The sequence below is a fragment of the Eretmochelys imbricata genome, chromosome 9 (assembly GCF_965152235.1).
Source record: "Eretmochelys imbricata isolate rEreImb1 chromosome 9, rEreImb1.hap1, whole genome shotgun sequence".
Classification (NCBI taxonomy): domain Eukaryota; kingdom Metazoa; phylum Chordata; order Testudines; family Cheloniidae; genus Eretmochelys; species Eretmochelys imbricata.
This window is the reverse complement of record NC_135580.1, coordinates 90849983-90865903: the sequence shown is the minus strand read 5'-3', so window position 1 is coordinate 90865903 and position 15921 is coordinate 90849983. Positions and strand designations below refer to the sequence as shown.

Genomic DNA, 15921 nt, shown 5'->3' with positions numbered 1-15921 from the left:
TGGCTTTATGAAAAAGTGAAATGGGACCCTTATATATGGCACTTGGATTTAAACACACAAACCCTTAGGTACCCTAAATGCTAACATTTGGGTAGTAAAACAGTTAAACACTCTTTTTAGAACTAGCTAGTTATATTCTGTCCCACACAACAGTGTAAAAAAGATGAGCAAGAAGCAGCATTTCACACCAAGAAGTTACCTTTTCCTCATCAAAGGAGACCCTATTCTCCTGTTACCACTGTGTCCGCAGCAAGATAGACCAATTTAGAGGCTGTTGAGCTGAAAACAGTCTCAGCCGATGATTTTGAGATGCTAGCTGATGCTCTGATTTAGGAGCAAGGTGGATATAAAGCAGAATAGCTAACATACTGGAAGCAAGTCAGGAGGACACTAAAAATCAGAAGTCCTTCATTTGGGAGCACTGAAATCTAGAACTAGATACCTCTGTCAAGAGGAAGATTTGTGGCTAATCCTGATTCAGCCAATCAGAAGCTCCTCTGCAGACCCAACTGAGTGTGTTGAGGCATCCAGATATTTTTATAATGACATAAAAGTGTATTTTCTTGTTTCCATCTGCCTATAAAGGGACTCAGTACTCATTGTCTGGGCTGACATACCATGTCAGGAATACTGTAGAAAGAACAAACTGGATAGTAAAACAAGGATATGTCTGGGGAAGAATGTTTACTGGGCTGAATTTAAGATTAAAAGCTATACAGGACCTTTTTGCAATAGAACGGAACACTGGAATCTATGAAAAAAGCAATTGATGGAATTACAGTTTTTATAAAGGTTCCTTGTTGCATATGATGTAGGAGTGTCAAGTTCTTAAAATAGTCTGTAATGAAGCAATTAACGAGTCTTCATATGGACCAACCCAACAATAGCACAAACACTGGATATATTATTATAATTTCTTAAAATATACTATGATGATTTAGCAGGGGAAGACACCTTACATCTTTCGGTTACCATACTGCAGTGTTCTAACTTTTGTAACAATCTCAATATTTTCAGCTCATAACTGTCCTGATCTGCCTTTCAATATCAGTTAGCTCATATCTTCTCATCATGGCTTGTTTAGAGTCCATCTGACATTAGCTCAATGAAGTTTTAATAGTTTTACTCAATAACTTCATTTTCCTTCTTTCTTCTTTTGTCTTCTTGTGCACGTGTCTTGTAGACAGGAAGGAAACCTAACCACTTTCCGGACAGGCCAATTTATGAATGCTGAAACTGGACTGGTCTCAAGTTTATAATCAGGCCAATAGGAGTTAAATATGAGGGTATTTTGTTTGGGAGTGGGAGTGAGAGAGAGAAAAAGGAACCTGAAGTTATTAAATGGAAAAATAAAATTTATTGACTCTCCAGAGGATTTAAGAAGTGGCGCTTTGGTAAAATAACATCTCTGAATGAAGGAAGCAATGCAAGGTATGCCACAGTGTGATGTTGGAATCTGCTTTAAAAGCTAATTGTTTTTGCTCTGTATCTAGAAATACTATGGACATCTTCAAGCTGAAATACCTCATTTATCGAGGAATATATAACATGCAGTACTTGTCATGTAAAATTAATTTAAAAATAATATTTTATTTACCTGTAATAAACATCTGACTCTCATTTGAAGTTGTAAGGTAAAGTGCTCTGGGAGTATTCTCAGTGATGTCCCGCACCACTCTCATCTGTGTGCACACCAAATAGGTCACTAGAGAGAAAAAATCATTTCAGTTTTTTCTGGTATATCAAGATTCCAAAGCTGTCCCATACCAAAGTAGTTTTAAATATGCACTAAAAAAAAAAAAAAGTATCTTAACTCTTGATCCTGCAAAAACTTAACCATGTGGTCAATGCTTCACTCTTTTGTTGTCAGAGCTCACAATTTGGGGATGGAATTGGATTCATAGCTGTTAAACAAAGCAATAAGATTTCAATGGAAGTTAAACATTTGTACAAGTATTGGCAGGATTCAGGCCTTGGCAAACCATGCTACAATTAAGTTAATATTTCACAATTCAAACATCACAGATGTTTTGTCTCATGAAGATTTGCATTCAGATTAAAACTATGCATTAAAAAAAACTTTCCTACGTGCCAGAGTAGTTTCTCTCTCTCTCTCTCATATATGTTGGAGCTACTGTTCCACTTTGTATAAATAATTAAATCCTAATAAGGCCAAAGAGATAGAGAGACTGATTACAGACCAGTGATTCAGGCACTTCCCTGGGTCTTGAACCTGGGTCTCCCACATCCCAGATGGAGCGCGTTAAGCACCAGGCTATCGGCTATTCTTGGATCAGCCTTGCTCATGTTTTTTCATAAATTTTTCTGAAAGGTCTCGTTTTTGTTCCACATTAGAACAGAATTTCTTGTCTACCAGCCAGCCTTACTAATTCTTCATTATGTGACACAATGGAATCTATCAGTGTTAATAATTAAAAACAGCAACTATGGTCGTATACAATTCTACATTTGATTTCCTCAACTTTGATATTTCAAGTATTCTGCAAAAAAGGCCAAACAACTATGATAGTTAAAAGGGGCTTAATTGTGATACCATTCCAGTTTTTTCCTCGAAACTTCATCACAGAACATCCTCCCCCTCCAAACTCATTTCCCCTTAACCAAAAAACACAGAGTACAAGAAACAGTAGTTAATTTCTCTCCCTCCTCCCAACCTGTAACGCCATATATTCTTAAGGTTTCACGCTACTGTGGCTGGAGGTGTGATCTCATCACAGATGTTTCTGTGATACATACTAATCACTTTTGCCATGGGAAAGAAAGTGTTATTTAAGTTGATATAGTATAACAAAGTTATGTCAATTTCAGCTGCATTCAAAGCGGAAGAAACAAATCAAGTACCAAACACTAGAGAAAAAAATTTCTTCTGAAAAGATGTTACAATCAATGGTCTAAACAGAAATAGCATCACTCTCTGAAAAAATATACAGTTCACAATCTTTAATGAAGAAATGACAGACTAGGATTGTGTCTGAAAAATCTTGACTAAGCAATTGGAAAAAGATCATCAATAAGATATATCAGGTAAGCCAATACAATCTTACATAAAACTGAAGCCCTGTATCCACAGAACCAATATGAGCAAGTTTTCCCATGCTGCCCTACAAAGGTGTTTCTTCCTTGGCATAGAAAAAAATGTGTTGGGGTGAATGCATAGTAAACTCCTAATGTTCATTCAATCCTTGGACTTTGTTGATACAGCTAATCTGGATACCAACTGTGACTGTGTTTTTTTTGTGTTTGGTGTGGACACTTATCTGCCAGCAACTGAATTAAAGCCACCAACTCATTTCACACAAACCAATTAACAGTCCTTCTCAACCTGCTCTATACACAAACTAGTAACTCAAAGATGAAAATGCTTTGTATCCTATTACCAGTCTAATACTTCAGTACAAGTACATCAAAGTTTTCAAACTAAAGTTTGGCACACAAATCCATATTTATGCACCTAGATATCTGATTTTCAGAGGTGCTGAGCATCTGCACCACCTGTTCACTTCAATGGGATTTATGTGTTCAACATCACTGAAAAGTCAGGCCTTAATGTGTATTGGTTTAAAAACATTTAGAATAAGAGAGAGAGAAAGAGCAGAGTATTATCCTTAAATACTAAGGCACTATTTTCTAGTGATTAGGGGTCTGTTCCAAAGCCCATTTAAGTCAAGGAAGTCTCCCAATGACATAATTGGGTGTTGGATCAGGCCCAAGTACCCTGAGTGGACAGGGCCGTTCCTTCCTTGCTGAGAGATCCCAGATGGTGGTTTTAGGAAATTGCTCATCATCCCTAGTTATGCTCAAATGTCCATTTCCACAGTTTCAACATGACTCCCCTCCCATTCAATCTGTACATGAATCCTTTGGAAGGGTTAGCAAAGAAGCACGTAATGCATGCACCCTGTTACTCAGCACGCTCTCTCTGACTGAACCCAGCCTATTCTGACAAATGCCAGAGTTTAAGTAAAATTGGGTCATGGATGAGAACTGCAATGCAGATAAAATTGAGGTGATAGAGATGCTGATAGCAACTAGAATATATGGCCCATTGAACGGAGGGTGCGCAGCTGCATACTTGATATTAAACATTACAATATGGGGAGTATAATCTGATTCACAGCATTTGTTAGCCACTCATAAAGCAGCAGTTTCTAGGAAGGCCTTTTTCCACCTCTATCTGTCCAGGAGGTTGCGACCAATTCCTTTGGATGCAGATGCCGATACCATCATACGTGCCTCAGTCACCTCAAGATCGTAATGTCTTATACATTGGGCTTCATTCAGAAACTAAAGATTATGCACAATCCAGCAGTCTTATTAACCTGTGCAGCATGCTGAGAACCCCTCATGAGTGCTCTGTGATCTCTACTGGATCCCTGTTGGTTTCTGGGTGGAGTTTAAGGCATTAGTTTTTATCTGTAAAGATCTACACAGCTTAGGACTTGCCTACCTGAGAGGCTGCCCCTTTCCCTGTACTATACTGTCACAGTTACAGCTGGGGAGTCTTTTGAGCTGAGAAAGGGGGTTACCAACTGGGTGTTCTCTGCAAGGGGCTTCAAAATTGGAATTCACTCAAACTTGGTTAAAAATAGGCCAGATCAGCTCAATTTTAGGATATGCTGTAAGGCCCATCTATTTACCTGGGTTATTGGGGAAGGTCTGTTATGATGAGGGCTACCATCTTTTGCTGAGGTAGGCATTGTTTGGGTCTGTTTTCATTACTGCTCATTTATTTTCTGAGTTGGGATGAGACGTTTTAGTGATAATTTGAATTCATGGCAAAGATGCCTAGATAGAAAAATACTGTAAACGGAAATAAACAAGTAAATAATAAAATAGTCAGACTATTGTACGATAAATACTTGGGTGAATATGTTCAAATACATCCGGCTGAGAAGTGGCAAACAATTCCAGTATGAATGGTTGGTCAGATGTCCCATCAACAACATGTGCCCAGCGATGAATCCAAAAATCTTCACTATATTCTGCACAGACAAAATTTTTTTTAAATTAAATAATATTCCACCAAATTGTAATAATTCGATAAATGTTGAAAAGAATTTTTATAAAAACCTCTCTTTCTTGTTCTTTCAGCCCTTCCTACAAATATTACAAGACCAATAATATCACAGGAATGATTGTTCGGTAAGTTATCCAGTTCTGACCTAAAAACAAAATTAAAGAGAAATGGTTGATAATTCTTAAAGACCTGAAATTTAAATCACTCTGAAAAATTCCTAAATAGTGTCCAGAGCAGAAAAGTTGGGAAGACATAACAAGGTATAATGGATGTTTTCCTGTAATATTCCCAGTTAAAATTCAATAAAAATTAGCAAAACATTAGGCCACACGTAACAGAACACAAACCTTTATTTTACCTTGTGACAAACCGATATCTAACTTCAGGTAATCTCCACTCCGGTTTAACCATTTTTTCTGGAATAATGTTAATTTTAGTTGGAGGATCTCGAACATTCAGGCTAATTTCTGGGGAAAAACAATAGCATTTTAAGCATAAAAATGTATTCAAAGGAAACCTTTACTTTGATTTTCTGAATAGGTAGAGACACAAGGTGGGTGAGGTAATATCTTTTATTGGACCAACTTTTGCTGGTGAGAGACAAGCTTTCAAGCCACACAGAGCTCTTCTTTAGGTCTGAATAAGTGGTATTTTTGCTGAATAAATGAAACACTCTTACTTTGGCCCACTGCTTTTGCAAGTACGAATAAAATTTGTGTCTCTGACTTTAGGTCACTACATGGATAAAAGGATCAGAAGGGTAGCCGTGTTAGTCTGGATCTGTAAAAGCGGCAAAGAGCCCTGTGGCACCTTATAGACTAACAGATGTATTGGAACATAAGCTTTTGTGGGTGAATACCACGAAATTCACCCACGAAAGCTTATGCTCCCATACGTCTGTTAGTCTATAAGGTGCCACAGGACTCTTTGCCACTTTTACATGGATAAAGTGAGGAATGTAAGGATGTCATAAAAGGTTGTAACAAATTATACGAAGAACCTTGCTGGATTGTCCAGCTCCCTCCATGGGGTAGTCTGTTGATGATCCAGTTGGATATTTTAAAAACCTTTTGTCAACCACTATCGACAGGTTCTTAAACACTCTCAAAGATCACCATAATTTACAGAACACTTTTAAAGGATGAAATAGGAGGGAAGACAGCTGAAGTGCCAGTGGTGGAAGTTCTGATTTGACTCCAAGCGATTATGATCAAGAAACTCTGTTGTATATTTCCATTATAAGCAATTCGGCAGGTCCAGTACAGTGACTGATAGTGTATGCCAGAGATTTGGGCTCGGGTGAGGACTACTTGGCTGAAGCTTAATCCAGATAAGATAGAGAATTACTAGATTCTTGCAAGCAACCCAAATTATTATATAGTTATGTGAGCTCTATAGATTTGTGGCAGGAGGTTATTATTAACAACTCAGGTCGGCAATTTAGAGGTATTGTTATACCCTGGGATGAAAAGGCAGTAGTTTTGGGGAATGCATCCGGTGTGGTACGATCAGCTGTTTCATTTGCGCTTGGTGCACTCATCCCTGTCTTTGTCACTTTGAGATTACTGTAATACACTCTATACCTTATGACCATTCAGATGCTGGAGATTGTTGCTAAGCACACTGAGCTGTGTTCATTAGGACCACATAAATTCATTGAACTAAGATACACACACTGCCTCTGGACTACTGGGTGGCATTCAAGGTGTTGGTTTTAACATTTAAAGCCCTAAATGCTTTGGGTCCTGAGAAATCACCACAGTCCTTGCTCTAAACTACCACAGTTGCAACCAGCAGAGGAACACAAGCTAGCGCTCACTTGATAGAATATAGAAAGTTGCTATCGGGATATTCTTTGCGAAGGTCCCTCAACTATGGGATGCATTTTTCCCCATGGTCTGACAAAACCTGGCTTTTTTTAATCTTTCAGACACACAGACTCATTTTTGGGAATCTGAGAATGAGGACAGGAGAGAATATTTGGTTATTTAGAAGATGGGATATAACGGACTATAAGTGTATTATTTCAATGGTCAGTGATTTTAGCAGTTCAATGTAACTGTCGATTATTGTGTTTCAATTAACTATTGGAAGGGCACTCACAGTATGTGCATGTTCTATAATAAATAAATATCCTATAGCAGGATTTGTGGCTGACAAAGTATTTAAATCAAGCCTTTGTTTATACATTTTATTTTTTTATACCATCTGAGACAATTTACTGAAACAGCATCTCACTTTTAATGTCATTCTGAAAATACAGAGCAAGTGCATGCTGAAATAGTTATATAAAATGGATAGCTGTTGTCCTACAGAATTTTTCTATATTCTTGCAGTCTACAACACCACTGTCTTTTTACAACATCCATGAATATAGCTCATCCATCAACACATATATAATTTTTTTTTTGTTACGTGTACGCCAGGGAAAAGTGTTTGAGCTACTTGTCAAAAAGAGAAATATACAGAATAACGTACACATTTTGGATAAGAGAAAAATAGTTTTGTTTTTTTTTTAAAAACAAACTACAACTATAGTCTGCAGATGCCCCATGACACTTCATTATTGAGTTACAATTTTATTCTTGCATTGTGCAACTATTAGCCTATATTATATGTAGCCTTACTTCCCAAGTTGTTTTTAATCTCATCACCACTGATACCCCAATAAATGGTGTGGTGACACCAAACTGAAGATTTCTATAAGCGTTAAAAATTTGAGTGATTTTTGTTTACACAAAAAGGAGTCTCAGACTAGCATATCTGACAGCGCCTCTTTGCTGCAGGCAGGTCTGTGGCAAGTATAATTACTGTTATGCTGGCTTGTAAGCATTAACAGTTTTCATTTCTGTCTTCCCCCCAAGTCTCCCTGCCTGGCAAAACATTTCTCTCCCCTGCCAACTCATCATAAACACTTCAGATGCTAAGTACAGGGTTTAAAGCAAAATGCATGAGACAGAACACATGGCTTTGAGCAGTGCAGCACATTGTCTATTTTCATGCACTGTAGTGACTACTTTAGCAAAACTGTCATTACTAAGAAGAAAAGGAGATGTATACACCAACACCCAAAGATATGTATTTTTGTGTGTGTCAAGGAAATGGCTTTTCTGATTGCTGTTTAATTCAGAATATGAGTACGTAAGGAAGGGGAGTCCATATTCAGGGAGAAAGAAGTGTTGGTGACAAGGCCTGTTATGGGGAGGCCACTGTCTTGCAATAAGGCATTAGCGTTCCTGTATTAGGGCTGCCTTGGCTCTGTCACACCCTCCAACAGCAGAAAGGAAGCCCCTTTCCTCTGTGTTGAGGAATCAGTACATCAAGGACCATGATACTTTGTTTAGTGCACCTGGTAGCAATCATTAATGTAAAATGAGATCATAAAGCACCAAACTTTTACTTCAGTGGGGCGCCACATGGGCACCAGTATGGATTGTTACAGGATGTGACTCTTAGATCCCACCTTGAATGATCCGGATGAGGATGGAAATAGTACATTAATTACATTTGTTTGTGACACTAATTTGGAAGGAAGGTCAAATTAAGACATAGGCACTAGAGCCCTGTACCTAGGGCTCCAACACTTGGAATTATGTGATCATATCAGACTCAGCTTTCATTTACAAAAAAATGATAGTTTTTCATCTAATGGTTGTGGAGGGAAAAAAAAACTTGTCAACATGACCCAAGTGTAACCAAAGCAGGAATATCTACCCCAGTGTGCAGACAGCCTGAAACAACAGCTGTGAGAGGTATGCATTACCTCATTCATTTCAAGTGGGTGAAGCGCCAAGACCCACTGCTCTCGCTGACCATACTAACATCATCCCAAAAATGGACTGTGTATTTCACCTGCCTTTAAATGGGAACTGAAGGTAAATCTATTGAAAGGCCACGTAATTTCACTGTAGCTCTTGTAACTGGTCAGCTGAAATGGTATTTTCTAACTTTTTAACAGCAATACTTGAAATCAGATTTCTGGAATACTTAACCAATCGTAGTAAATCTCTTCATCTGCGAATCCCCTGGTGTTGGCTGTGTTTTAAATGGATAACTGGTTTTGATACCATACTGTTCAAGCAGAAGTACTGTACCAATCTTCATACTGTTATACCACTCAGGACATAAAGAATTCCACAAAACCATCGACATCATGCCTGAACTATCAGCAACTTCAAAATAAGCCTAGAAAAGAAAAACCAAACATGTGTTTGACCTTTAACTACATAGATAACAAATGTTCTTCTTTTTGCATAACTATTAAAATGCCTGCCCAATTAACAGTAATTTCCCTAGTAGTTTTGATACTCATTAAAAACTTGAAGCCATGGTATGCTCCACAAGCTTAAATTCAAACATGGGAGTGCAAGAATCCTATATTTTCCTGCATCACAGTCCCAATTATGTAGCTGCTCCTGTTCAGCATTTCTAAGTGCCGTGAAAATGCCATGAATCAGTTTCACAATATAAACCTTGAGAAAATATTATGGGCCTGAGCTGTAGGACTACAGGAAAAGAAATGAAGCAACCAAGCTAGAATTGTATTACTAGCTCATCAGGGAATCTCACTTCTCTATTGATCTCAATCCTGCAAAGATTTATGCACAAGTAGTCCCTATTGACATCAGTGGGAGTACTCACATTCTTAAAGATACTTGCATGTTTAGTCTTTGCAGGGTCAAACTCACAGTTTGCTACTTATGTGGGATCTTCACCAGTTTTTTCAAATAAATACATAATAATAAATCATAATTAGCAGAGTGCTTCTCCCTCCAGAGCTCTATTAGAAGGGTAATTTTGAGCCTCTCCCACTCTCCTCCCCTACCTCCTATAGTGAAAATGTTCACATTTCTCACAATGTTAAGGTAACCCTTCAAATAGGGGGGGAAAAAAACCCAGAAGTTTTTTTTAAAGAAGATAACACTTCAAAATGCCAGTATAAAGAACCTCTATTAAAAACTGTCAAGTTATAACTCAGGAATCATTTGGTAAACAGCATGGGTCATAATATTGTGTGTGGGCTAGTTTTCAAGAAAAAAAAATATTACTAGCAGAGGGGTATTCTGTCATCAAAACTAATATATAAAATTGTGTAAGAACCCCCTTCATGTGGAAATTTTGTGAACAAAATATTCTGACAGAAAACTTTATGTGAACCCTTTTCACAGGGAAATCTTCATATGCCAAATTGGGAAAACATTGCCTAAAAAGTTTTTCCAGCTCTAACCTGCTGGCATGCAAAGTCTACAAATGCACTTCAACACATACAAAAAAATCCATACACTGAATGATTCCCCACTGCCACTCCTCTACTCAGATAAAACCTTGTCCAGGGACCATGTTTGCGCGGGTGACCCAATCCACATAATGCCTCTCAGATCTTCCAGGATACTTACAGAATGCAGCAACTCAGTGGAACAAACCTCTTTTCCACTGATGTTTCCACCTGTATCCACTTATTTGTTAGCCTCCAAAAATCATCATTATGCTTTCTTCCACACAATCCCCTACACATGGTTGCCCATGAACTCACCTGCAAGGCTCCTACATTCTCCCTTTAAGTCCCTCTTAAAAATCTATTTCTGCCATTCTGCCTATAGCGAATCGTGTTGATCAGCACAGAATATTCCTTTTCTGGTTCCCTTTCCCTGACCTCCGTATTACTTGTCCATCTGTCCTCAGATTGCAAGTTCTTTGGGGCAAGTTATGATGTGCCAGAATATTTTTGTTACATGCAGAATAATGCACACATCTACGTGTGTTAAAAATAATTCAATACATGTAGCTTTAGGCACATAACATTTTACACTATGTGAGGACTTCAGTGCATTATGACCTAAATGCAGAATATTAATTAAAAAAAGATGTAAAGAGCAAGTGGTGCTGGATCTTTCCTCTTCCTCATCTGCCATTGACTCCTCCACTTGAATCAACTCTAGGTACTGATCCCATAGTTCATACCAAGGACTGCGACTGATGTTCCACCCTTGTTCCTGAGCAGTTTAAGAGCACCTCCTGGACTGGGTCTGCTGAAATACAGCACCAACAAGAGATCCAGACTTATTTTTCATCTGGGTGGGGGAACAACAGCTTAGAACAATAGGAGTGTAGAGACCCATCATCAGGCAAAATGTTATGTACTGATGCTCATTTGAAAGTATCCATGCAGGCCTAATTCATGCTCTGAAAAAACAACCCTTAAAACTTAAAGTCAAGATTTCTATGATAAAAACAAACACTTGAAAAACTAATATTACAATATAAAAGCACCTAAACATTTGGAAGCAATAACCAAATAAAGTAATGTACATGATGTTTAAATACATGTATATTCTAAGAAAAAAGTACACATGTAAAAATTTCCAAACATTACCACTAAGGCTGGCCAGAGATTAAAAAAATTAATCGCGATTAGTCGCACTAACAATAGAATACCATTTATTTAAATAGTTTAGATGTTTTTCTACATTTTCAAATATGTTGATTTCAATTACAAACACAGAATACAAAGTGGACAGTGCTGACTTTTTTTATTACAAATATTTGTACTGTAAAAAAAGAAATTGTATTTTTCAATTCACCTAATACAAATACTGTAGTGCAATCTCTTTACCATGAAAGTTGAACTTACAAATGTAGAATTACGTACAAAAAAAATAACTGCATTCAAAAATAAAACAATGTAAAGCTTTAGAGCCTACATGTCCACTCAGTCCTACTTCAGCCAATCACTCAGACAAACAAGTTTGTTTCCATTTTGCAGGAAATAATGCTGCCGGCTTCTTGTTTACAATGTCACCTGAAAGTGAGAACAGGCGTTCGTACGCACTGTTGTAGCCGGCGTACCAAGATATTTACGTGCCAGGTGTGCTAAAGATTTGTATGTCCCTTCATGCTTCAACCACCATTCCAGGGGACATGTGTCCATGCTGATGATGGGTTCTGCTCGATAACAATCCAAAGCAGAGAGGACCAAAGCATGTTCATTTTCATCATCTGAGTCAGATGCCACCAGCAGAAGGTTGATTTTCTTTTTTTGGTGATTCGGGTTCTGTAGTTTCCGCATCAGAGTGTTGCTCTTTTAATACTTCTGAAAGCATGCGCCACACCCTCGTCCCTCTCAAATTTTAGACAGCACTTCAGAGTCTTAAACCTTGGGTTGAGTGCTGTAGCTATTTTTAGAAATCTCACAAAGGTACCTTCTTTGCGTTTTGTCAAATCTGCAGCTGAAGTGTTCTTAAAACGAACATGTGCTGGGTCATCATCCGAGACTGCTATAACATGAAATATATGGTAGATTGTGGGTAAAACAGAACAGGAGACATACAATTCTCCCTCAATGAGTTCAGTCACAAATTTAATTAACACTTTTTTTTTTTAAATCCGATCAGCAGCAGCATGGAAGCACGTCCTTTGGAATGGTGGCCAAAGCATGAATGGGCATATGAATGTTTAGCAATATCTGGCACGTAAATACCTTGCAAGGCCGGCTACAGAATTGCCATGCGAATGCCTGTTCTCACTTTCAGGTGACATTGTAAATAAGAAGCAGGCAGCAGTATCTCCCGTAAATGTAAACAAACTTGTTTGTCTTAGCGATTGGCTGAACAAGAAGCAGGACTGAGTGTACTTGTAGGCTCTAAAATTTTACATTGGTCCATAACTGCACTGAAAAACAAACAAAAAAATCTACATTTGTAAGTTACACTTTTCACAATAAAGAGATTGCACTATCGTTCTTGTATAAGGTGAATTGAAAAATACTATTTTTCATTTTTACAGTGCAAATATTTGTAATAAAAATAATATAAAGTGAGCAATATATACTTTGTATTCCGTATTGTAAAAGAAATCAATATATTTGAAAATGTAGAAAAACATCCAAAATATTTAATAAATTTCAATTGCTACTCTACGGTTATAAGTGCGATTACTCGCGATTAATTTTTTAAATAGTGATTAATATTTGAGTTACTCGTGTGAGTTAACTGCCATTAATCAACAACCCTAACCACAACCACCTTAACTCTCAGCTGTAGCTCACAAAAGCTTATGCTCAAATAAATTGGTTAGTCTAAGGTGCCACTAGTACTCCTTTTCTCTTTATGATATAGTTACCAAGAAAAATTCAGTTTGAGATTAAGACAAACAATTAAAAAAACAACACTGACACTGTTCTAACACCATGAAGTTCTATAGTAACTGGGATCAGTCACATATACACATATGGGATTTATCATTTTCATACTTTTAAATGGTTAAGCTTTTACAATTGAAACAATTTTAGGGTTTATTTGTTGCTGACTGTAGGACCCTTGGCTGTACCCTTACGGTATGGAAATAAGATCTGCACACCTCAGAACTACTCAGACAAATTGGATTTTTCCCCCCTACCTGATACGGTATATCCAGTTTTTTGTCAGGTTTCCCATAGTACCTTAGTCTAGCCTTATGCAAGATTCTCACAAGCAATGGACTGAAGTGTATTCTGCTCCTCCAGTTCATTTCCAGATGACCAAGAGAAGTTAATTTGGATACTAGTGAAAAAACAGAAAGCAGGAAAAAAAAATCAAGTGATAAAACAGTCCGCATGCTTGAATTTGAATAAACCTCTTTGGTGGTACATGTGCCGCTGCATGATTTGTATCAGCAGATTATAGAAATGTATTAAGGCAGACAGGATTTCATATGACAGGTTTCAGAGTAGCAGCCGTGTTAGTCTGTATCCGCAAAAAGAAGAGGAGTCCTTGTGGTACCTTAGAGACTAACAAATTTGAGCATAAGCTTTCATGAGCTTGCATCCGATGAAGTGAGCTGTAGCTCACGAAAGCTTATGCTCAAATAAATGTTAGTCTCTAAGGTGCCACAAGGACTCCTCTTCTTTTTGAGGATTTCATATGTATTTTATAATGTTTCTCATAAAAATTAAAACTGTTTGCTAATGCTATATAAACAAACTCAGTTCTCAGTCATCTGCACAAAGTACTGAACTTTTTTTTCTTCTTCCAAAAGCAGTAGTGGCATATATGTTGAAAGTATGACTACTACATTTTTATCATGCAAGTAAAACAAAACAAAAACAAACAAACAAACAGTGGGAAACTTTTATGAAATACAGATTTCAGTGAACTAGGGCCCCCAATCTTGCAGCAAGTTGTGCATGGGCAGACTCCTGCACCTAAACAGAGCATTGTTCACTTTTGAAGGGCTTTTGTGTGTTTGCGGGGGTCTGTTAGTGCAGGACATGGAACTACATTTCTGCTCAGATTTCACTTCAAATCTGAAATTAGGCCCCTACGTAAGACCTGTATTTTGAGAAAATACTTCTATCACAGCTGTTTTTTAATTTAACATGTTTTTGCAATATTTAGATTGTTTACTGTTTACTAATTGTTTAATGTTTACTAATGTTTATTGTTTAAATTGTGAGGGAATTAGCCAATGTCTACACTAGGCTTGCTTTGCCGCTATAGGAATATTGGTAGACTACTGTGGCAGAGCACTCCTACCAGGGATGCACCTCTACCGGCATAACTGGATTTTATTCCAGTAACCAGCCCAGAGGCAAAACAAGCTACAGTGGTAAAAGCACAGCTTTGCCAGTAGAGCTGCATCTACACTAAGGACTTCTGGTGGTACAGCTACTTTGGTCAGTGATCACATCTCTTTACACAGAGCGGACGCAGCCAGCAAAAATCTGTAGCCTAGAGCTGGCTTAGACCGCCCAATCCCCTCGCTAAGTAAACACAACACCAGGGCTTGGGCCAAGGGGCCAGGTCAGTTGCCAGGCGCCCGCAGGCCTGACACGGCCAACAAGCCCCCCCGCCGCGCCCTCCTTGTTTTCCTGCATCGACCCCCCCCTTTTACCATCGACATCGACGCGCTCCGGCGGCCGGCTCGCCAGCCACACGTCCCCGTAGGGATCTTCGTTGTTCCACAGCGGCAGGTAATGGCTCCTCCCGCCCTTGAGCGGCAGGCGCCGTTGCTGGTCGGGCTCGCGGCCCCCGGGGGGCAGGTCCGGCGGGTCCCGCAGCACGTCCAGCCGCTCGAGGCACAGGAAGCCCGAGCTCAGCTTCTTCTCGTCGTAGAGGTAGGAGCAGCGGGTGAGGCGCAGCCGGCCGCCGGCGCGCAGCGCGCCCCTCTGCACCAGGGCGTTCAGCGGCGGCGCCAGGTAGCACTTCTCCCGCCGGCTGCCGTCCGCCAGGGTCACGTCGTAGCAATAGGCCGGGGCGGGCGGCTTGGGCAAGGCGCCGCCGCTGCCGCTGCTGCTGCTGCTGGGCGGCGGCGGGCTCTCCGCCATGTAGCGCTCCACCGCCACCACGGCCACCGGCGGGGCCTCGGCCAGGGACACGCTCAGCTGGGAGGAGCGGAGCACCTCGTTGCAGAGCCGCTGGAGCCAGGAGGCGGGGCTTGGGCCAGCCCCCTCCTCAGCGCGGGGGGCGCTGGGCCCCGCGGCCGCGGCCTCCATGGCGCTGGGCACCTCGGAGCCCCCGGGCAGCGGCCCGCTTGGGCTCCCTCCGCCTGTCACTGGGCGAGCCCGGGGGCCGCCATGTTGCACGCGCGAGGGGGCGGTTCCCGGAGGCGGCCGCAGGGCCCGCGCGCTCCATTCGAAGAGTCCAACGGCTGCGCCGGCAGATACGGAGGGGAGAGCGCGCGGCAGGCGGCCAGGCCATGGGCGGGGCTCGGGAGGGGGGCGGGGCAGCGAGCAAGAAGAGGAGGGGGTGGGGCAGGGGGCGGTTCTGGTAGGGGAAGGAAGGATGGTGGGGTAGGGGGAGGTTCTGGGAAGGGGGGGGTTGGGAGGATCTGGTGTGGGAGAAGAGGTGGAGAGAGGATCTTGGTACTGGGGAAGAGGCTGAGGATCTGGAAGGTTTGGAAGGGGAAGC

At 40.3% G+C, this 15921-nt stretch overlaps 1 protein-coding gene across 4 annotated transcripts in view; it reads right to left on the bottom strand.

Annotated features, from left to right (window-relative positions):
* RADX (RPA1 related single stranded DNA binding protein, X-linked) overlaps positions 1-15638 on the bottom strand; it is a 34453-nt gene extending 18815 nt beyond the window's left edge. Inside the window, exons 1-7 of one of the 4 annotated variants that reach the window (XM_077826237.1) lie at positions 14906-15638; positions 13433-13575; positions 9031-9223; positions 5397-5505; positions 5092-5183; positions 4881-5003; positions 1598-1705 (exon numbers count right to left, since the gene is read on the bottom strand). In XM_077826237.1, the coding sequence (XP_077682363.1) occupies positions 1598-1705; positions 4881-5003; positions 5092-5183; positions 5397-5505; positions 9031-9223; positions 13433-13575; positions 14906-15506 (1369 nt within the window). In that variant the 5' untranslated portion in view covers positions 15507-15638. The remainder of the gene's footprint in view (positions 1-1597; positions 1706-4880; positions 5004-5091; positions 5184-5396; positions 5506-9030; positions 9224-13432; positions 13576-14905) is intronic. The other 3 variants (XM_077826235.1, XM_077826234.1, XM_077826236.1) reach the window with 3 other exon arrangements.
* Positions 15639-15921: the final 283 nt, after the last annotated feature.